Raw genomic sequence first — 22,227 nt, 5'->3', positions numbered from 1 at the left:
AAGTACCTGCTCACTACTGTAATTCCATTCACCGTGGTAACCTGGCTGAGAAAAAATGGCCAATGAGAGAGACGATTTCTTTTAAAATACTAAAAGGTTGGTATAAATTATTATTGCTATTCATTTACATATATCTGAGACATTTTTAAGTGCCCTGTCCTCTGACTTGTTTTGTTGCCCTCTGCCTTACAGTCCGTGACTGTAAAGTAAGCAGGGAGAAAAAAAGTTTTCATGTGGTATTTTGATTAGATTTTTTTCCTCTCAGGGTTGTGGTCGAGAGGGTTTACCAACATCTGGTTTTTTTTGTTTTTTTTAAATTACTGTAAATGAAAAATACAATATGTTACTGAAAATACTTTTTACAGTAAGTTACTGACATCCAGCTGCCTGTAAGTTAGGAAATTACTTTAACATTTATAGCAACGCTTGGTAATTTTTTAGTTATTTAATTTTTGTAATTTTTAAATTAACAACCATTTAGAAAAATGACATTGATTGTATTATAAATCTTTTACAGTGGAAATGAGCATAAGCTTTAAAAGCTAAAGTGTTACTTCTTTGGGATATGATAGAAACATTTTAAAACTATAACAGTTTTTATGCCTTTAAAGTAATCGTCCTAGCATTGCATTAGTTTGACTAGTTTGAGTAACGAACACGGTCCTGTTGTTAAAATCATGCTAATGTATGAAGACATGTAGACATTGCACACCAACATATCTGGTGCTGTATTAACACGTGGTAACACTGTTGTATTATGCTGTGAGTTTGTACTGCTGTAGTAATCTCAGTGCCACGTCTTACTAAAAATAAATAAAAACTAACTAGATTCATATGGATGGCAGATAGTTTATTAAAATGAAAATACACAGTATTTTACAAGACATTCGTGTCTTCATTTACACTAACTGTTTTCTGGCTTATTTCCCTCTTCAGATACTGGAAAAATCAACACATGTATACAAACACATACAAATTCAATTCATTCAGTCCACCCCAAGTGAATGTCCCACCCACCCTGCCTCACGCTGCAGCGACTGTACCCCCCAAAGACATCACATATTGCATTAAATTATATATTTTTTCAAAAGTTTAGTAAAAAAAAGCAAAGTTTTTGAAAAACTGACAACAAAGATTAACATATTTACAGTTGCAAACAAAAAAAAACTCTCTGCCTCCGTCTGGGTACATCCCAACATACCACTGACAAGCCTCAATGTTGACAATCCTCTTATAAAGATTACAAATAATCTACAGAGCAAGTGTTTTTGTGTTGCACCATTTTACCTCACTGTTGCTCTTTAACAGACACCCACACAGGGCATGAAGCGTGAGAACAGACCGAGCTTACACCACAGTGATGTCGAGAGTTCACGGAGTTTGGCGTCGGCTCTGTAAACTCTTCAGCGCCTGATTGTGCCGCGCATATCCTCATAAACGTCGTTGACCGGGACTTGTCTTTTTTTCACTGTGCTGCGCAAGGGCTTGGTCTGGGAGGAAAATGACAATGCCGACTGTTATTTGCAGGTCACGTTAAGCGATTTGATTATTATTTGCTGAATTTTGTGAAGCTTGTTGTTGCTGAGATTTCAGTCTCTCTTCATCTTTGTAACAATACAATTTCTAAAGAGGAATTTTATGATTATACGACTTATGATGTTTTAACATTTACAGGTCACACACACACAGATGCTGTCACATCAAAGCACATACCTTGATGATGATCCATATGAGGAAGACCATGAGGACGACAATGAGCACAGCAGCACAGATGACCACAGAGACCAGGACCAGGTCACCCTGGGACTGCTCAATGCACAGAGACCGTTGATCTGCTGCCGATCCGCTTTCTAGAAATTATATTCAACGATTATTAAATTGTTTTTTACTGTAAAGTTGTAAATTTTTCTGTTTCATTAGAATTTTTCCCTCCATCTGTATTTTTTCCGTTCTCACATCACAAATTAAAAAAATAATAATTCAGAGAAATCAGATTTAGAGCCTCACAAAAGCAGAAACACTCCATTTCTGTAACACCAGTCTGTTTAAAAATGAAATGAAACACTTTCTGCCTCTAATATAAATAACAATAAATATAAACAGTCTGATATTGATTAATGGATCACATGAGTGACTAATTCTACATCTTCCTCTACAATACTTTGGTGTATTTTGTTGTAAAGCACATGCTGAACTCTTACATGGTTTTTGTATAACATAAATGTCCGGTGGAAAACTTTCAGCTCAGTAAGTTTTGCAGAAGCATAAATAAACTGTTCAGACTCACCTGTCACCACCAGCAGCACAGACCCATTGCCTCTTGAGGTTTTGAGCTCATAGTTCCTGCCACTCATTTTGTACACGCACCAGTACGGTCCTGTATCATCCAGGGTCAGGTTTTTGATGAGAATATCCACATTGGGGACTCGCCCATGAAACTGAAGTCTGTCAGTAAATTTTTGATTAATAGTAGATTTTTGTGAATCTGTCAAATAAAAAATGTCCTCCTCGTCATTGAGGCCTCTCTTCAAATACAGCATCTCCTGATTAGAAGCACTTCTGCACTGGATGGTGACTTTCTGTCCAACATTTCTCCGTATGACTGCATAACCATCTGCATAAAAAAGGACAATACTTATAATCATATCTCACAATACAGTTTGATCAACATGAATGAACTCTTCCTCTTTACATCATTTACTGTAACACACCTGTCTCAGCCTCACCTGCAGCAGTCCTAGCTGTGCCATAGAGACAAAGGATGAGAATGAAGAAGCATCCAGCAGACATGATGACAGTGAGTGTCACTCCAGGTTGAGTTGAAGTCTAACTATTCAACAGGAAATGTGTGCATGTTTTTACTCACACCGCCTGACACACTTCTTGAAAGCAACACGTGACGTAGTGGTAACAATGAGTGACAATGAAAATATAAGCACCGTGCATTCATTATCACTGGCAGAGCATTAAAGCCACCTTTAACCAATTTAGCATTTTAAACTTCTCTGGTTTTCAGGCAGGGTATTGTCACAGCCTCATATGTTTTAGGAGCTTGCAGTTGCTCAAAGGGGGGAAAGATGCAACAGGACAAAGACACCTGACAAACAAATACATTAATATGCTTTTCTGCAAAAATAAAGAGCTTTTATTTAATGATCAAATTCCTCAGCTCCTCGGGTCACTACAAATGTGTGTGATCTGAATGACAATGAGACTGTTCTTCATCAAACGTTTCTTAAGTATTGTCTCTGGGTTATATAGACTATGTATGTTTATGCAGTGTGCACAAATCATGTCAAAGTAGGCCAGGAGATTGTCATCAGAGGCTGGAGGGCCATTTTTAGAACACTTACATCGCCCCGTAGCAGTAGAAAAACAGATATTTGGTGTTAACCACAGACTACTGCAGACTGATGTTTATCGTGCGAAGTTTTCACAGCCCTCTGAGTACTTAGCAGAAACTAAGCTCACTGCATAATTCAGCAGCTCATCAAGCCACCTTTTAAAACACTAACTTGAATTAATTGTTTCCTGTATGACTTTATCAAGTTTGGACATTGTTGTGGAGAGAATTTGGCCCACTGTTTTTTGTCAGAGGTTTGTAGACATTTGTTTATGTACGGCAGTCTGAATTTCCCACTAAGCATTTTGATAAGCTTGAGGTCTGAACTTTTACTGGCTCATTCCAGAAGCACTGTTTTCTTTTTAAGTCATTCTGTTATACATTCTTCCTACTGCATGATATCATTTCAGACGAGCTTTAACAGTCAGACACATGGCCTCACATTTGACTCTAGAATACTTTAGTATACAGAAGAGTTTATGGTCGACTCAGAACAACCAAACCCAAGTCATCACCCCTTCAACAACATGCTTTGTTAAAGATGCAACTTTGCAAACCTGAGCCATGCTGTCACGTTCATTTTACATAGAAGAGACCCTGGCAACCATTTAACACAGGTCATGCTACTGTTAGTGCTTGCTTTCTTTGCAGTTTCTCTGAGCATTGCACAGTCTGACCTTGGGGTGAATTCATTGGGAAATCCACTCCAGGAAAAACAATTAATGTGTGCTTCAGATTTCACTAGTGCTTGCCTGGTGGAAGCATCCTCTTTCATCAGTCTGTCATAAACTCCCTGCCTGCTTGCAATCAGCCTTTACTTTACTACCATCTTGTGGCTGCAGTTGGCTATAGTCGCAGGAAGCAGGCTTGTCTTTGACCCTACTGAGATCCACAGGGCGTCCCGTCAACAAAGGCTTAAGCTTTTCAAGCTGAGATGCAAGCAGGTTTTTTTTCTGCTTGCTTTGCACGTGCACATTGTGGATCAACCTCTGGTCCTTGATGGGAGACAAGTAGCTGCTGGCTCTGACTTCACAGCTATAGACTAAAGGGGAGTGTCACAGTTAGTGCAAAAGACTCAAAAGCTCTACAAGACTTTAATTAAGACTTCTGTATTTACAACAAGTAAGAATTTATTGCTAATATTACATAATAATATTATCAAAATATTACCAAAGCTGCTATCCAAACAGTGGTTTTCAAGTATTTTTCTTTTTGTCAGTTTAAGGCCGATTACCACAGGGTGGTATGACAGGTAAGATTGACTGTTCTCACAGGTTGCTGGCACATGTTCACTGAGGTTACTTTCATGGGCGTATTCCCAGATGTATTTACTGGGAATGCTTTTCTTCTGCTACTCAGGCTCCAGGTACAGACAAAGTCTCTCCAAATCCACATGTGATTATGTCTTCGTGAGTGCAAAAGCAAGAACAAGTGATTAAAATGAGTCTGAAAGCTGAACTTTTACAAGATATGGAGACAACCCTGTTAAAACCTCTGCAAAAGCTTCCACCCAGATAGAAATCCACAAATGTTTCTTTTGTTTAATAAGCAGGGAGATTTAAGAACTGCACACATTCATATCCACGGATGAATTCATGGGTATCATAAAGAATGCGTTAATGGTAAAAACGCCACTGCAAATATTTTTGTCCCTCAAGTCTGCTTTGGTCAGCTTTCCCCTGCGTCTTTGTTTGAATTCCTGATAAACATAAAACAAATAAACGATTTTAAACAAAAATAACAAGAATTTCATGTTTTATTAGAAAAAGCAAGCAACTTTAAAAGACAGGGTGCCTGACTCTAAAAGAAAAAAGAAATACATCTAAACAATGAAACAGATTTGTGAACAACACAGGGTCAGATACATAATTAAATCAAATGTCCATCTGAACAGGAACGCCTTTGGCTGTTTTGTGTTTTTTTAAAGTTACCTCTAAATCATAAAAACCAAGCTAAGTTTTTCTTTTCTTTTCTTTTCTTTTCTTTTCTTTTCTTTTCTTTTCTTTTCTTTTCTTTTCTTTTCTTTTTTGAGCCACTACCCCAAAAGGCCCGATCTCGATCTGTCCTAAAATGAGTCCTTGTGTTTCCTTACTGAACTTATGCATAAACTTTATGTCTTCAGTATGTATCTACAATGTAGAAAGTAGTAAAATAAAGAAAATACATTGAATGAGAAAGTGTATCTAAAGTTGGTTTGGTTTCGGGATTATTTAAGATCTCAGACGTTTTCAGCGCATCATGACACTAGTGGTGCACACAGGGACTGTGTGCACCACTGTCCTAAGTGGTTTCTTGAGTAATATGATTTCAACATGTGGCAAACCCCTGACTTTCTCTGTCTATGTGGGGTTTGGATCACATAATTATTGTCACTGGTTTTCGTTTCTACTAGACATGGACCAGCGAACTTGGCTTGCAAGCTGGATCCTACCATAGATAACAACACCAACACTTTCTCTCCAGGCTGGACACTTTTTTTTGTTTTCATCATAATGAGCCTTTATCTTAGTCTGTGCATGCGTCATATTTTCCTGTGCTAACTGACATGCAAAGTGGAGTCTCTCGCGAAGACTGCTAACCTAATCGAGAACATTATGTTGAGTTTCAGAAGTTTCTGACAACCATTTCTCCTTAAGGTGCCAAAGGAGGCATCAGACCACATAATCAAACACTAGATCTGACGGACTGAACCACAAGGATTCTTGAGTGGCTTCCCTAATGTCACACATCAATAATGGCACACCCTCATCCCACTGTCTGCCATACTGCAGGCAGCACTTGCGCAGCATAGTTTTCAGGGTTTGGTGAAATCTTTCCAGGACACCCTGACTCCCCGGGTGGTACAGACTGGCTTTTTCATGTTTAACCTGTAGCTCATCTATAACTTGCGCAAACACTTTTGACTTAAAGTTATTCCTTGGTCAGATTTTTGGGAGCCCAAAGGTAGAAAACAACTTAATCAGGTCCTTTATAACAGTTTTGGCTTGTAGTGTACATAATGGGGCAGCTTTTGGGAATCTTTTCACTGAGCACATAGCCATAAATGTTTCAGCAAAATCAACAACATCATCAAATTTACACGATCGCTCAAGAGTAACCACACAAATAGGGAACACACTTGACACAGGGAAAACTCTCCCACCAGCCGAGTCATTTCCCAGAATAAATGAGACCCCTTTAATCAGTAACAATAACGATGACCTTCACCCTATTGCTACGGGTGAATCTCATACCAATACGTCTGAGTTACAAGCAGTTTTATCCAACAATGGCAGGACAGTGTGCAACATAAATGACTGATGCGCACCTGTCAGACCTGTTGAATAGAGAAATCACTTAAACAAAAGCTGTCTGACAAAGTGAGATAGGCTCAAAGATTGAAAAAATCAACACATCATGCCACAATCTAAAGAAACAAATGAGACAGAAAGAGACTGATGTCTATCAGTCTGGAACGGGTTCCAAAGCCATTTCTAAGGTTCTGGACTCCAGAGAACTACAGTGAGAGCCATTATGCACAAATGGGAAAGACCTGGAACAGCAGTGCATCATCCCAGGAGTGGTCAACCTACTAAAATTATTCCTCACTGGGCTCAGTTAGGTCAGAGTTCACAATTCAACAATAAACAAAATGGCATCTATGGGAGGGTTTCAAGGAGAAAATCACGGCTGAGAAAAAACATCAAAGGTTCGTCTCATATTTGCCAAAAAAAAACCCATCTTGTTGATCCTCAAGACTTTGGGATATTCTGTGGACTGACGAGACAAAAACTGGGCTATCTGAAAGTTTTGCATCTTGTTACAGCTGGTGTAAAATTAACAGCATTTCATCAAAGGAACATCTTCCCACCAGTCAAACATGGTGGTGGTAGTGTGATGGTCTGAGGCTGCTTTGCTGCTTCAGGATCTCAGTAAGTTGCTGTAATTGATGAAACCATGAATTCTGCTCTCTGCCTGAAAATCCTGAAAGATTATTTCTGGCCATCAGTTTTAAAAAGAACAAAACAAAAAGGTTTTGGAATGGCTTAATCAAAATCTGGACTTAAATTAGATTAAGAAGTTTTGGCATGATCTTAACAGGACCTTCATAACCAAAAATCATTTCAACGTGGCTGAATTAAAACAATTCCTGCACAGTACGATTACTGTCACATATTTCAGGTTGGTTTGGATAGATTTTTCCTTTAATTAAATAGCTCAACATTGAAAAATTGTATTAAGTGTTTGTCTTTGTCTATTACTAAAATTTATTTGAGGATCTTAAATAACACAAGTGTGAGAAATATGCATAAACCTAAGAAACCAGGAAGTGGGCATACATTTTCACAGTATTGCAGACCACAAAAAACCAAAAAAAACCCCAGAGGTGCTCATTCTTTTTAACGCTGGTCTGTTTAATGCTTGTAGACTTGCTGAAATGAAAGTCATTAGATGAAACACAGTGACTTCCTCTACAATACTTATATTTTCTTGTAAGCCCCTGTGTTGAAATCCTACTTGGTTTTTGGACAAAGAAAATGTCTGGGGGAATATGTTCAGCTCAAAAGGTCTCTCTAGAAGAATAAATGAACGAATGAGGCTCCCCTGTCACCACGAGGAGCACAGACCCTGAGCTTCTTGTGGTTTTAACTGCATAGTTCCTGTCAGTTATTCTGTACACACACCAGCACGGTCCTGTATCTTTTAGGGTCAAGTTTTTGATGGGGAATTTCCCATGAAGCTGAAGTCTTTCAGTAAATTTTTGGTTAATTGCAGATTTTTGTGTAAATCAGTGAAAAAAATGTCCTCCTCCTAATTGAAGCCTCTCTGTGAAGGTCTGCGCTGGCAGACCGTGTGGAGAGATGAGGAGGCAGCACGGTGGCACGGTGGTTAGCACTGTTGCCGCACAGCAAGAAGGTCCTGAGTTCAATTCCTTTCTGTGTGGAGTTTGCATGTTCTCCCCATGTTTGCGTGGGTTCCCTCCGAGTACTCCGGCTTCCTCCCACCATCCAAAGACATGCGACTTGTGGGGATAGGTTAATTGGATAATCCAAATTACCACTAGGTGTGAATGTGCGATTGAGTGTGAATGGTTGTCTGTCCCTGTGTGTTGGCCCTGCGACAGACTGGCGACCTGTCCAGGGTGTACCCCGCCTCTCGCCCTATGACAGCTGGGATAGGCTCCAGCGCCCCTTGCGACCCTGAAAAGGATAAGCGGAAGCGAATGGATGGATGGATGGATGGAGGCGAGCCCTTTATTTGTGGCTGGGGAAAAGGTACAAAACAAAAGGCAGATGGAAAATTGTGGATTCATTGTATCTTTCTGTCAAGTAGTCACACCGTTCTGATGGCGAGGATGGAGGAGCTACTCATTACTGAGTTCAGATCATTATAATACAAAGAGGCATGGAACTCAAAATGCTGGGTCAACAGGACCCAGAACGATGACACTTGTCCAACATTTCTCCGTACCACTCCTTCCACATCTCCATAAAAAAGAGACAGTGTTCACAGTCATCATCATTTAACACACCTGTCTCAGCCTCACCTGCAGCAGTCCTAGCTGTGCCATAGAGACAAAGGATGAGAATGAAGAGGCAGACAGCAGACATGCTGACAGTGAGTGTCACTCAAGTCTAACTCTTTGTGTGTTTTTACCCACACCGCCTGACACAGTTCTAAGAATAGTTTTACATAATAGCATTTGTGGGTACGTTTACTGTTGACTATGTAAAGTCCACAGAAAATCGAATTCCTCAAAGAAAAACCACTTTTGGTTTCACTGCTTTTTTCACAAAGCACATCACGTTGCAAAACCAAACACTGAACTTTTAGCTGTAGTCAAAATATACACAAGTGACAATAAATATCTTTAACTCCAACTTCCAGGTCAGACACTTCAAATTACCAATGTATGTGATCCACATGGACACAGATTATGTCTCATTAAACTTCTAAAATATTATCATTGGGTTATTCGGACTATGTTTAGAAAGTCTACAAATCATGCTGGAAAGATGACAGTAGTTCAGTGTCTGAGTCTCCATTTGGGTCAGGTTTGATTTCTTGGTTTAAAAAAAGCAACCAGATTACATTTTATTCAATTAAATATTTATTTTCCATAAGCCACAATTATTCAACTTACATAGTTTCCCCTCATTATTTCCCCCCACTCACAGTTGCTCTGAGCCCAACAGAGGGACCCAGACCACAATCTGAAAACCGCTGATTTACAAAATTAATTATCCACAATCATTTTATATGTAAAAAAACATGAAATGCAAACCGTGAAAGTGACATGAATTTAAACATGTTCATGTCAGTTCAATAATTAAAAAAAGAAAACACAATATTTGAGCTTAACTGTGATGAAGTTATATTATCTATTTTCATACAAAGCATTTCTAAATATTCTGCAGCGTCAGTGCCAGTTGTTCTTTTGTTGTACCGCTTTACATTCTAATTCACTGTTACCCACCTTTCTCTGAGACACATACAAGAACCGAGGAGTGAAAATAGACTGAGTTACCACAAAGCTTGATCTTCAGCACTCTGGTGCAGAGTTTAAATAGTCTTGTCTTGTTCTTGCTTTGTTGTGCAAGCGGTTGTTCTGGAAGAAAAACATATAGTGAATTGTGGGGCTGTTGTACATTATTATACTATGTCTGTGAAGGTTCTCAGTCATCCAGGTCATTGTAGTCAAAGGAGCTTGCAAAGAAAAGCGTCTGGACTTCTTTAAGTTGCTTGAAGATGTTTCACCTCTCATCGTCATCATGTAACATCTTCAAGCAACTTAAAGAAGTCCAGACGCTTTTCTTTGCAAGCTCCTTTGATTATTATGCTATGATTATTAATATAACCACAAATGGTCTGTGCAAGCTCTGTTTGCTGAAGTTCACTCTTTTCCTCTTTTTTGTCATTAGTCTATCTTCCTAAAAGATAATCTCTGACCAGCAAATTGTTATACATTTGGTGGTCAGACATGTTGTAAAATTGGGCAATGCAAAAAAAGAAAAGAAAAGAAAGAAAAAAATCCATTTTAATATGACACTTGTTTCTGGTCTGTTGCTGGTCTAGCTGTACAGTCATTTATTGTAATACGTTATTATTCTATTACAGTGATGTGTGGTTCTACTTCTGTGGTTTTAGACATGCTTATACCTTGATGACGATCCAGATGAGAGCGGCAATGAGGATGACAATCAGCACACCAGCACAGATCACCACATAGACCAGGACCAGGGGCGTGTCACCCTGTGATTGGTCACACTTAGGCACTGTAGGTAAAGGTCTGTTTTCTAGAAAATATATTTAGATATTGCTTCAGTGTTTTTATTGTGAAGTTGCAATTAAGTCTGTCTGTAAAATATCTGTCCACTTCTATTTTTATGTTCCTACAAATACAGCAAATACATTTTGACAGCACTGCCGGCCACACAAAAGAAGAAGTGCTCGGTTTCTGTAAAACAATTTAAGAACATGTGTGAACTTACTGAGTCACTCACTTCGTGGATTTTTGCACATATTGTACTCCTGCACAGCTTTTGAATAAAACAAACAAACAAAAAACACTCAGACTCACCTGTCACCACCAGCAGCACAGACCCATTGCCTCTTGAGGTTTTGAGCTCATAGTTCCTGCCACTCATTTTGTACACGCACCAGTACGGTCCTGTATCATCCAGGGTCAGGTTTTTGATGAGAATATCCACATTGGGGACTTGCCCATGAAACTGAAGTCTGTCAGTAAATTTTTGATTAATAGTAGATTTTTGTGAATCTGTCAAATAAAAAATGTCCTCCTCGTCATTGAGGCCTCTCTTCAAATACAGCATCTCCTGATTGGAAGCACTTCTGCACTGGATGGTGGCTTGCTGTCCAACATTTCTCCGTATCACTGCATAACCATCTACATAAAAAAGACACTATACTTACAGTCATATCTCACAATACAGTTTGATCAACATGAATGCACTCTTCCTCCTTACATAATTTACTGTAACACACCTGTCTCAGCCTTACCTGCAACAGTCTTAGCTGTGCCATAGAGACAAAGGATGAGAATGAAGAGGCAGACAGCAGACATGCTGACAGTCAGTGTCACTGAAGGCTCAGTCAAAGTCTAACTGTGCAGCAGGAAATGTGTGCATGTTTTTACCCACACCGCCTGACATCATTTCTAAAAATACTTTTCATACACAATAGCATTTGCGGGTAGATATATTATATATGTTGTCAGTGGCAGGTCATTAAAACAGGACTGAAGATCTGATCGGTTACACTAGAAGTGAAAGTGGATGTTAGGCTGTCTGTGCTTTTCTTTTGTGCTTTTTACTTGTTAATTTTTTAGAGATTTGGGGCATTTTTTAGAGTTTGGAGTAAAGCAAAAGGCCAAAAAATGAGAAACAGTGTCATGTAGTGATAGAAGCACAAAACAGGTTTAATGCCATTCTTTCAGTTTTCACATAAGAAAAGCAGTTCACTGGCTCAACACAGCTCTACCCAAAGAAAGGCATTAGGCAACTCTTGAGTAAAAGTCAGTCTTACCTGCTCTGCCTGGGGCTCCAAAAGAGACACAAAGGAGGGTTATCAGCTGTAACCAAACTGCAGACATGTTGACACTGATAGTTATGTTTCACACAAAATCTAATTCCTTAAAGAAAAACTGCTTTTGGTTTCACTGCACGTGACATTGTGAACCAGACACTAACTGGTTTCACAAGTAGGCAAGAAAAAACAGACCAACTGATGTTTTTTTTGTCTTAAATTGTCTTATATTGAGTTTCTCATACCTCATATGTGACATACATGAACACAGACCATGTATCATTAAAGCTCTGAAAAATATCATCATTGAGTTATTTATGGGGTTTTTATTTCTATAAATCATGCTGGAAGGAGTTTAGTGCCCACAGAGGAGCTTGTGCATCGCCCTCTAGTGGCACAAAAAACTAACTTTTTTTAAAAACTTTGGCACAAGCAGTAATGCTGAATTAGAAGTCTTGCTTTCAAAATCTGAAAGTATTGTGCTAGCAAAGACCTGTTGATTCATCTGCTGTTCACTGAAATGGTCTCAGAGGATGGGTCATTGTTAAGAAGTCATTTTTAAGAAAGTGAAACAGGGAGAAAAGGGTGACGTATGCCAAATTGCACAACAACTGGACTGAAAATCTGCTTGAACAGGTCTTATGGATTAATGACTCCACATTTGAGTGTACTGAGGAGGCCAGGAGAGAGGTGCAACAGTGAGTGTTTTACAGTTATCTGTAAAACACTGTCGAGGTTCTGTCTGGGCTGCATTTCAGCCAATGATGTTAGGGATTGATTGATCCAATCATGAACACATGAGATTTGTTTCATCATGCAGTACCATCTGGAAAGCATCTGATTGGTAATGCCTTCATTTTTCAGTATGGCAATGATCCCAAACACAGCCAATCCAGTAAAAGCATAGCTGAAAAGGACAAAATACACCTATCAGTAATGGAATGGCCTCCACAGAACCCGAACCTCTACATCACTGAAGCAGTGATCATCTTCACAGAGAACAGACAAAAAAGGCAGCCAACATCTGAAGAAGAGCTTTGAATCTCCTTCAAGTAGCCTGGAGAACTATTCCTGAAGACAACTTACAGAAATTACGAGAAAATATTCCTGAGAGTTCACGCTGTGTTAATTGTTTAATTGTTTCCTGTATGACTTTATCAAGTTTGGACATTGTTGTGGAGAGAATTTGGCCCACTGTTTTTTGTCAGAGGTTTGTAGACATTTGTTTATGTACGGCAGTCTGAATTTCCCACTAAGCATTTTGATAAGCTTGAGGTCTGAACTTTTACTGGCTCATTCCAGAAGCACTGTTTTCTTTTTAAGTCATTCTGTTATACATTCTTCCTACTGCATGATATCATTTCAGACGAGCTTTAACAGTCAGACACATGGCCTCACATTTGACTCTAGAATACTTTAGTATACAGAAGAGTTTATGGTCGACTCAGAACAACCAAACCCAAGTCATCACCCCTTCAACAACATGCTTTGTTAAAGATGCAACTTTGCAAACCTGAGCCATGCTGTCACGTTCATTTTACATAGAAGAGACCCTGGCAACCATTTAACACAGGTCATGCTACTGTTAGTGCTTGCTTTCTTTGCAGTTTCTCTGAGCATTGCACAGTCTGACCTTGGGGTGAATTCATTGGGAAATCCACTCCAGGAAAAACAATTAATGTGTGCTTCAGATTTCACTAGTGCTTGCCTGGTGGAAGCATCCTCTTTCATCAGTCTGTCATAAACTCCCTGCCTGCTTGCAATCAGCCTTTACTTTACTACCATCTTGTGGCTGCAGTTGGCTATAGTCGCAGGAAGCAGGCTTGTCTTTGACCCTACTGAGATCCACAGGGCGTCCCGTCAACAAAGGCTTAAGCTTTTCAAGCTGAGATGCAAGCAGGTTTTTTTTTCTGCTTGCTTTGCACGTGCACATTGTGGATCAACCTCTGGTCCTTGATGGGAGACAAGTAGCTGCTGGCTCTGACTTCACAGCTATAGACTAAAGGGGAGTGTCACAGTTAGTGCAAAAGACTCAAAAGCTCTACAAGACTTTAATTAAGACTTCTGTATTTACAACAAGTAAGAATTTATTGCTAATATTACATAATAATATTATCAAAATATTACCAAAGCTGCTATCCAAACAGTGGTTTTCAAGTATTTTTCTTTTTGTCAGTTTAAGGCCGATTACCACAGGGTGGTATGACAGGTAAGATTGACTGTTCTCACAGGTTGCTGGCACATGTTCACTGAGGTTACTTTCATGGGCGTATTCCCAGATGTATTTACTGGGAATGCTTTTCTTCTGCTACTCAGGCTCCAGGTACAGACAAAGTCTCTCCAAATCCACATGTGATTATGTCTTCGTGAGTGCAAAAGCAAGAACAAGTGATTAAAATGAGTCTGAAAGCTGAACTTTTACAAGATATGGAGACAACCCTGTTAAAACCTCTGCAAAAGCTTCCACCCAGATAGAAATCCACAAATGTTTCTTTTGTTTAATAAGCAGGGAGATTTAAGAACTGCACACATTCATATCCACGGATGAATTCATGGGTATCATAAAGAATGCGTTAATGGTAAAAACGCCACTGCAAATATTTTTGTCCCTCAAGTCTGCTTTGGTCAGCTTTCCCCTGCGTCTTTGTTTGAATTCCTGATAAACATAAAACAAATAAACGATTTTAAACAAAAATAACAAGAATTTCATGTTTTATTAGAAAAAGCAAGCAACTTTAAAAGACAGGGTGCCTGACTCTAAAAGAAAAAAGAAATACATCTAAACAATGAAACAGATTTGTGAACAACACAGGGTCAGATACATAATTAAATCAAATGTCCATCTGAACAGGAACGCCTTTGGCTGTTTTGTGTTTTTTTAAAGTTACCTCTAAATCATAAAAACCAAGCTAAGTTTTTCTTTTCTTTTCTTTTCTTTTCTTTTCTTTTCTTTTCTTTTTTGAGCCACTACCCCAAAAGGCCCGATCTCGATCTGTCCTAAAATGAGTCCTTGTGTTTCCTTACTGAACTTATGCATAAACTTTATGTCTTCAGTATGTATCTACAATGTAGAAAGTAGTAAAATAAAGAAAATACATTGAATGAGAAAGTGTATCTAAAGTTGGTTTGGTTTCGGGATTATTTAAGATCTCAGACGTTTTCAGCGCATCATGACACTAGTGGTGCACACAGGGACTGTGTGCACCACTGTCCTAAGTGGTTTCTTGAGTAATATGATTTCAACATGTGGCAAACCCCTGACTTTCTCTGTCTATGTGGGGTTTGGATCACATAATTATTGTCACTGGTTTTCGTTTCTACTAGACATGGACCAGCGAACTTGGCTTGCAAGCTGGATCCTACCATAGATAACAACACCAACACTTTCTCTCCAGGCTGGACACTTTTTTTTGTTTTCATCATAATGAGCCTTTATCTTAGTCTGTGCATGCGTCATATTTTCCTGTGCTAACTGACATGCAAAGTGGAGTCTCTCGCGAAGACTGCTAACCTAATCGAGAACATTATGTTGAGTTTCAGAAGTTTCTGACAACCATTTCTCCTTAAGGTGCCAAAGGAGGCATCAGACCACATAATCAAACACTAGATCTGACGGACTGAACCACAAGGATTCTTGAGTGGCTTCCCTAATGTCACACATCAATAATGGCACACCCTCATCCCACTGTCTGCCATACTGCAGGCAGCACTTGCGCAGCATAGTTTTCAGGGTTTGGTGAAATCTTTCCAGGACACCCTGACTCCCCGGGTGGTACAGACTGGCTTTTTCATGTTTAACCTGTAGCTCATCTATAACTTGCGCAAACACTTTTGACTTAAAGTTATTCCTTGGTCAGATTTTTGGGAGCCCAAAGGTAGAAAACAACTTAATCAGGTCCTTTATAACAGTTTTGGCTTGTAGTGTACATAATGGGGCAGCTTTTGGGAATCTTTTCACTGAGCACATAGCCATAAATGTTTCAGCAAAATCAACAACATCATCAAATTTACACGATCGCTCAAGAGTAACCACACAAATAGGGAACACACTTGACACAGGGAAAACTCTCCCACCAGCCGAGTCATTTCCCAGAATAAATGAGACCCCTTTAATCAGTAACAATAACGATGACCTTCACCCTATTGCTACGGGTGAATCTCATACCAATACGTCTGAGTTACAAGCAGTTTTATCCAACAATGGCAGGACAGTGTGCAACATAAATGACTGATGCGCACCTGTCAGACCTGTTGAATAGAGAAATCACTTAAACAAAAGCTGTCTGACAAAGTGAGATAGGCTCAAAGATTGAAAAAATCAACACATCATGCCACAATCTAAAGAAACAAATGAGACAGAAAGAGACTGATGTCTATCAGTCTGGAACGGGTTCCAAAGCCATTTCTAAGGTTCTGGACTCCAGAGAACTACAGTGAGAGCCATTATGCACAAATGGGAAAGACCTGGAACAGCAGTGCATCATCCCAGGAGTGGTCAACCTACTAAAATTATTCCTCACTGGGCTCAGTTAGGTCAGAGTTCACAATTCAACAATAAACAAAATGGCATCTATGGGAGGGTTTCAAGGAGAAAATCACGGCTGAGAAAAAACATCAAAGGTTCGTCTCATATTTGCCAAAAAAAAACCCATCTTGTTGATCCTCAAGACTTTGGGATATTCTGTGGACTGACGAGACAAAAACTGGGCTATCTGAAAGTTTTGCATCTTGTTACAGCTGGTGTAAAATTAACAGCATTTCATCAAAGGAACATCATGCCACCAGTCAAACATGGTGGTGGTAGTGTGATGGTCTGAGGCTGCTTTGCTGCTTCAGGATCTCAGTAAGTTGCTGTAATTGATGAAACCATGAATTCTGCTCTCTGCCTGAAAATCCTGAAAGATTATTTCTGGCCATCAGTTTTAAAAAGAACAAAACAAAAAGGTTTTGGAATGGCTTAATCAAAATCTGGACTTAAATTAGATTAAGAAGTTTTGGCATGATCTTAACAGGACCTTCATAACCAAAAATCATTTCAACGTGGCTGAATTAAAACAATTCCTGCACAGTACGATTACTGTCACATATTTCAGGTTGGTTTGGATAGATTTTTCCTTTAATTAAATAGCTCAACATTGAAAAATTGTATTAAGTGTTTGTCTTTGTCTATTACTAAAATTTATTTGAGGATCTTAAATAACACAAGTGTGAGAAATATGCATAAACCTAAGAAACCAGGAAGTGGGCATACATTTTCACAGTATTGCAGACCACAAAAAACCAAAAAAAACCCCAGAGGTGCTCATTCTTTTTAACGCTGGTCTGTTTAATGCTTGTAGACTTGCTGAAATGAAAGTCATTAGATGAAACACAGTGACTTCCTCTACAATACTTATATTTTCTTGTAAGCCCCTGTGTTGAAATCCTACTTGGTTTTTGGACAAAGAAAATGTCTGGGGGAATATGTTCAGCTCAAAAGGTCTCTCTAGAAGAATAAATGAACGAATGAGGCTCCCCTGTCACCACGAGGAGCACAGACCCTGAGCTTCTTGTGGTTTTAACTGCATAGTTCCTGTCAGTTATTCTGTACACACACCAGCACGGTCCTGTATCTTTTAGGGTCAAGTTTTTGATGGGGAATTTCCCATGAAGCTGAAGTCTTTCAGTAAATTTTTGGTTAATTGCAGATTTTTGTGTAAATCAGTGAAAAAAATGTCCTCCTCCTAATTGAAGCCTCTCTGTGAAGGTCTGCGCTGGCAGACCGTGTGGAGAGATGAGGAGGCAGCACGGTGGCACGGTGGTTAGCACTGTTGCCGCACAGCAAGAAGGTCCTGAGTTCAATTCCTTTCTGTGTGGAGTTTGCATGTTCTCCCCATGTTTGCGTGGGTTCCCTCCGAGTACTCCGGCTTCCTCCCACCATCCAAAGACATGCGACTTGTGGGGATAGGTTAATTGGATAATCCAAATTACCACTAGGTGTGAGTGTGAATGGTTGTCTGTCCCTGTGTGTTGGCCCTGTGACAGACTGGCGACCTGTCCAGGGTGTACCCCGCCTCTCGCCCTATGACAGCTGGGATAGGCTCCAGCGCCCCCCGCGACCCTGAAAAGGATAAGCGGAAGCGAATGGATGGATGGATGGATGGAGGCGAGCCCTTTATTTGTGGCTGGGGAAAAGGTACAAAACAAAAGGCAGATGGAAAATTGTGGATTCATTGTAACTTTCTGTCAAGCAGTCACACCGTTCTGATGGCGAGGATGGAGGAGCTACTCATTACTGAGTTCAGATCATTATAATACAAAGAGGCATGGAACTCAAAATGCTGGGTCAACAGGACCCAGAACGATGACACTTGTCCAACATTTCTCCGTACCACTCCTTCCACATCTCCATAAAAAAGAGACAGTGCTCACAGTCATCATCATTTAACACACCTGTCTCAGCCTCACCTGCAGCAGTCCTAGCTGTGCCATAGAGACAAAGGATGAGAATGAAGAGGCAGACATGCTGACAGTGAGTGTCACTCAAGTCTAACTCTTTGTGTGTTTTTACCCACACCGCCTGACACAGTTCTAAGAATAGTTTTACATAATAGCATTTGTGGGTACGTTTACTGTTGACTATGTAAAGTCCACAGAAAATCGAATTCCTCAAAGAAAAACCACTTTTGGTTTCACTGCTTTTTTCACAAAGCACATCACGTTGCAAAACCAAACACTGAACTTTTAGCTGTAGTCAAAATATACACAAGTGACAATAAATATCTTTAACTCCGACTTCCAGGTCAGACACTTCAAATTACCAATGTATGTGATCCACATGGACACAGATTATGTCTCATTAAACTTCTAAAATATTATCATTGGGTTATTCGGACTATGTTTAGAAAGTCTACAAATCATGCTGGAAAGATGACAGTAGTTCAGTGTCTGAGTCTCCATTTGGGTCAGGTTTGATTTCTTGGTTTAAAAAAAGCAACCAGATTACATTTTATTCAATTAAATATTTATTTTCCATAAACCACAATTATTCAACTTACATAGTTTCCCCTCATTATTTCCCCCCACTCACAGTTGCTCTGAGCCCAACAGAGGGACCCAGACCACAACCTGAAAACCGCTGATTTACAAAATTAATTATCCACAATCATTTTATATGTAAAAAAACATGAAATTCAAACCGTGAAAGTGACATGAATTTAAACATGTTCATGTCAGTTCAATAATTAAAAAAAGAAAACACAATATTTGAGCTTAACTGTGATGAAGTTATATTATCTATTTTCATACAAAGCATTTCTAAATATTCTGCAGCGTCAGTGCCAGTTGTTCTTTTGTTGTACCGCTTTACATTCTAATTCACTGTTACCCACCTTTCTCTGAGACACATACAAGAACCGAGGAGTGAAAATAGACTGAGTTACCACAAAGCTTGATCTTCAGCACTCTGGTGCAGAGTTTAAATAGTCTTGTCTTGTTCTTGCTTTGTTGTGCAAGCGGTTGTTCTGGAAGAAAAACATATAGTGAATTGTGGGGCTGTTGTACATTATTATACTATGTCTGTGAAGGTTCTCAGTCATCCAGGTCATTGTAGTCAAAGGAGCTTGCAAAGAAAAGCGTCTGGACTTCTTTAAGTTGCTTGAAGACGTTTCACCTCTCATCGTCATCATGTAACATCTTCAAGCAACTTAAAGAAGTCCAGACGCTTTTCTTTGCAAGCTCCTTTGATTATTATACCATGATTATTAATATAACCACAAATGGTCTGTGCAAGCTCTGTTTGCTGAGGTTCACTCTTTTCCTCTTTTTTGTCATTAGTCTATCTTCCTAAAAGATAATCTCTGACCAGCAAATTGTTATACATTTGGTGGTCAGACATGTTGTAAAATTGGGCAATGCAAAAAAAGAAAAGAAAAGAAAGAAAAAAATCCATTTTAATATGACACTTGTTTCTGGTCTGTTGCTGGTCTAGCTGTACAGTCATTTATTGTAATACGTTATTATTCTATTACAGTGATGTGTGGTTCTACTTCTGTGGTTTTAGACATGCTTATACCTTGATGACGATCCAGATGAGAGCGGCAATGAGGATGACAATCAGCACACCAGCACAGATCACCACATAGACCAGGACCAGGGGCGTGTCACCCTGTGATTGGTCACACTTAGGCACTGTAGGTAAAGGTCTGTTTTCTAGAAAATATATTTAGATATTGCTTCAGTGTTTTTATTGTGAAGTTGCAATTAAGTCTGTCTGTAAAATATTTGTCCACTTCTATTTTTATGTTCCTACAAATACAGCAAATACATTTTGACAGCACTGCCGGCCACACAAAAGAAGAAGTGCTCGGTTTCTGTAAAACAATTTAAGAACATGTGTGAACTTACTGAGTCACTCACTTGGTGGATTTTTGCACATATTGTACTCCTGCACAGCTTTTGAATAAAACAAACAAACAAAAAACACTCAGACTCACCTGTCACCACCAGCAGCACAGACCCATTGCCTCTTGAGGTTTTGAGCTCATAGTTCCTGCCACTCATTTTGTACACGCACCAGTACGGTCCTGTATCATCCAGGGTCAGGTTTTTGATGAGAATATCCACATTGGGGACTCGCCCATGAAACTGAAGTCTGTCAGTAAATTTTTGATTAATAGTAGATTTTTGTGAATCTGTCAAATAAAAAATGTCCTCCTCGTCATTGAGGCCTCTCTTCAAATACAGCATCTCCTGATTAGAAGCACTTCTGCACTGGATGGTGACTTTCTGTGCAACATTTCTCCGTATCACTGCATAACCATCTGCATAAAAAAGACACTATACTTACAGTCATATCTCACAATACAGTTTGATCAACATGAATGAACTCTTCCTCCTTACATCATTTACTGTAACACACCTGTCTCAGCCTTACCTGCAACAGTCTTAGCTGTGCCATAGAGACAAAGGATGAGAATGAAGAGGCAGACAGCAGACATGCTGACAGTCAGTGTCACTGAAGGCTCAGTCAAAGTCTAACTGTGCAGCAGGAAATGTGTGCATGTTTTTACCCACACCGCCTGACATCATTTCTAAAAATACTTTTCATACACAATAGCATTTGCGGGTAGATATATTATATATGTTGTCAGTGGCAGGTCATTAAAACAGGACTGAAGATCTGATCGGTTACACTAGAAGTGAAAGTGGATGTTAGGCTGTCTGTGCTTTTCTTTTGTGCTTTTTACTTGTTAATTTTTTAGAGATTTGGGGCATTTTTTAGAGTTTGGAGTAAAGCAAAAGGCCAAAAAATGAGAAACAGTGTCATGTAGTGATAGAAGCACAAAACAGGTTTAATGCCATTCTTTCAGTTTTCACATAAGAAAAGCAGTTCACTGGCTCAACACAGCTCTACCCAAAGAAAGGCATTAGGCAACTCTTGAGTAAACGTCAGTCTTACCTGCTCTGCCTGGGGCTCCAAAAGAGACACAAAGGAGGGTTATCAGCTGTAACCAAACTGCAGACATGTTGACACTGATAGTTATGTTTCACACAAAATCTAATTCCTTAAAGAAAAACTGCTTTTGGTTTCACTGCACGTGACATTGTGAACCAGACACTAACTGGTTTCACAAGTAGGCAAGAAAAAACAGACCAACTGATGTTTTTTTTGTCTTAAATTGTCTTATATTGAGTTTCTCATACCTCATATGTGACATACATGAACACAGACCATGTATCATTAAAGCTCTGAAAAATATCATCATTGAGTTATTTATGGGGTTTTTATTTCTATAAATCATGCTGGAAGGAGTTTAGTGCCCACAGAGGAGCTTGTGCATCGCCCTCTAGTGGCACAAAAAACTAACTTTTTTTAAAAACTTTGGCACAAGCAGTAATGCTGAATTAGAAGTCTTGCTTTCAAAATCTGAAAGTATTGTGCTAGCAAAGACCTGTTGATTCATCTGCTGTTCACTGAAATGGTCTCAGAGGATGGGTCATTGTTAAGAAGTCATTTTTAAGAAAGTGAAACAGGGAGAAAAGGGTGACGTATGCCAAATTGCACAACAACTGGACTGAAAATCTGCTTGAACAGGTCTTATGGATTAATGACTCCACATTTGAGTGTACTGAGGAGGCCAGGAGAGAGGTGCAACAGTGAGTGTTTTACAGTTATCTGTAAAACACTGTCGAGGTTCTGTCTGGGCTGCATTTCAGCCAATGATGTTAGGGATTGATTGATCCAATCATGAACACATGAGATTTGTTTCATCATGCAGTACCATCTGGAAAGCATCTGATTGGTAATGCCTTCATTTTTCAGTATGGCAATGATCCCAAACACAGCCAATCCAGTAAAAGCATAGCTGAAAAGGACA

At 39.3% G+C, this 22,227-nt stretch overlaps 3 protein-coding genes across 9 annotated transcripts; all 3 read right to left on the bottom strand.

Moving 5' to 3' along the window:
* Positions 1-1,100: 1,100 nt before the first annotated feature.
* Positions 1,101-8,960, bottom strand: LOC146520194 (uncharacterized). Of its 3 annotated transcripts, none has more exons than XM_085156709.1 (4): positions 8,871-8,960; positions 2,288-2,614; positions 1,714-1,850; positions 1,101-1,490 (listed from the first exon to the last, which is right to left on the bottom strand). In XM_085156709.1, the coding sequence occupies exons 1-4, from the start codon at positions 8,932-8,934 to the stop codon at positions 1,404-1,406; spliced, it is 615 nt and encodes a 204-aa protein (XP_085012835.1). In that variant the 5' UTR covers positions 8,935-8,960; the 3' UTR covers positions 1,101-1,403. The 3 variants fall into 3 exon arrangements, with proteins under 3 accessions (XP_085012835.1, XP_085012834.1, XP_085012833.1); XM_085156708.1 differs by lacking the exon at positions 8,871-8,960 and adding an exon at positions 2,727-2,844; XM_085156707.1 differs by lacking the exon at positions 8,871-8,960 and adding an exon at positions 2,712-2,835.
* A 297-nt stretch (positions 8,961-9,257) lies between these two features.
* Positions 9,258-12,062, bottom strand: LOC146520193 (uncharacterized). Of its 3 annotated transcripts, none has more exons than XM_085155741.1 (4): positions 11,330-11,846; positions 10,905-11,231; positions 10,484-10,620; positions 9,258-9,932 (listed from the first exon to the last, which is right to left on the bottom strand). In XM_085155741.1, the coding sequence occupies exons 1-4, from the start codon at positions 11,406-11,408 to the stop codon at positions 9,867-9,869; spliced, it is 609 nt and encodes a 202-aa protein (XP_085011867.1). In that variant the 5' UTR covers positions 11,409-11,846; the 3' UTR covers positions 9,258-9,866. The 3 variants fall into 3 exon arrangements, with proteins under 3 accessions (XP_085011867.1, XP_085011868.1, XP_085011869.1); XM_085155742.1 differs by lacking the exon at positions 11,330-11,846 and adding an exon at positions 11,870-12,062 and having other exon boundaries at positions 9,259-9,932; XM_085155743.1 differs by having other exon boundaries at positions 9,263-9,932; positions 11,345-11,842.
* A 6,305-nt stretch (positions 12,063-18,367) lies between these two features.
* On the bottom strand, positions 18,368-21,474 carry LOC146520192 (uncharacterized). Of its 3 annotated transcripts, none has more exons than XM_085155744.1 (4): positions 20,769-21,260; positions 20,344-20,670; positions 19,923-20,059; positions 18,368-19,371 (listed from the first exon to the last, which is right to left on the bottom strand). In XM_085155744.1, exons 1-4 carry the CDS (start codon positions 20,845-20,847, stop codon positions 19,306-19,308), a joined length of 609 nt encoding a protein of 202 aa, XP_085011870.1. In that variant the 5' UTR covers positions 20,848-21,260; the 3' UTR covers positions 18,368-19,305. The 3 variants fall into 3 exon arrangements, with proteins under 3 accessions (XP_085011870.1, XP_085011872.1, XP_085011873.1); XM_085155746.1 differs by lacking the exon at positions 20,769-21,260 and adding an exon at positions 21,309-21,474 and having other exon boundaries at positions 18,369-19,371; XM_085155747.1 differs by having other exon boundaries at positions 18,370-19,371; positions 20,784-21,259.
* Between the last annotated feature and the right edge of the window lie 753 nt (positions 21,475-22,227).

This window comes from Neolamprologus multifasciatus, chromosome 4 (assembly GCF_963576455.1).
Source record: "Neolamprologus multifasciatus chromosome 4, fNeoMul1.2, whole genome shotgun sequence".
Classification (NCBI taxonomy): Eukaryota; Metazoa; Chordata; class Actinopteri; order Cichliformes; family Cichlidae; genus Neolamprologus; species Neolamprologus multifasciatus.
This window is presented reverse-complemented; position numbering and strand designations above follow the sequence as displayed.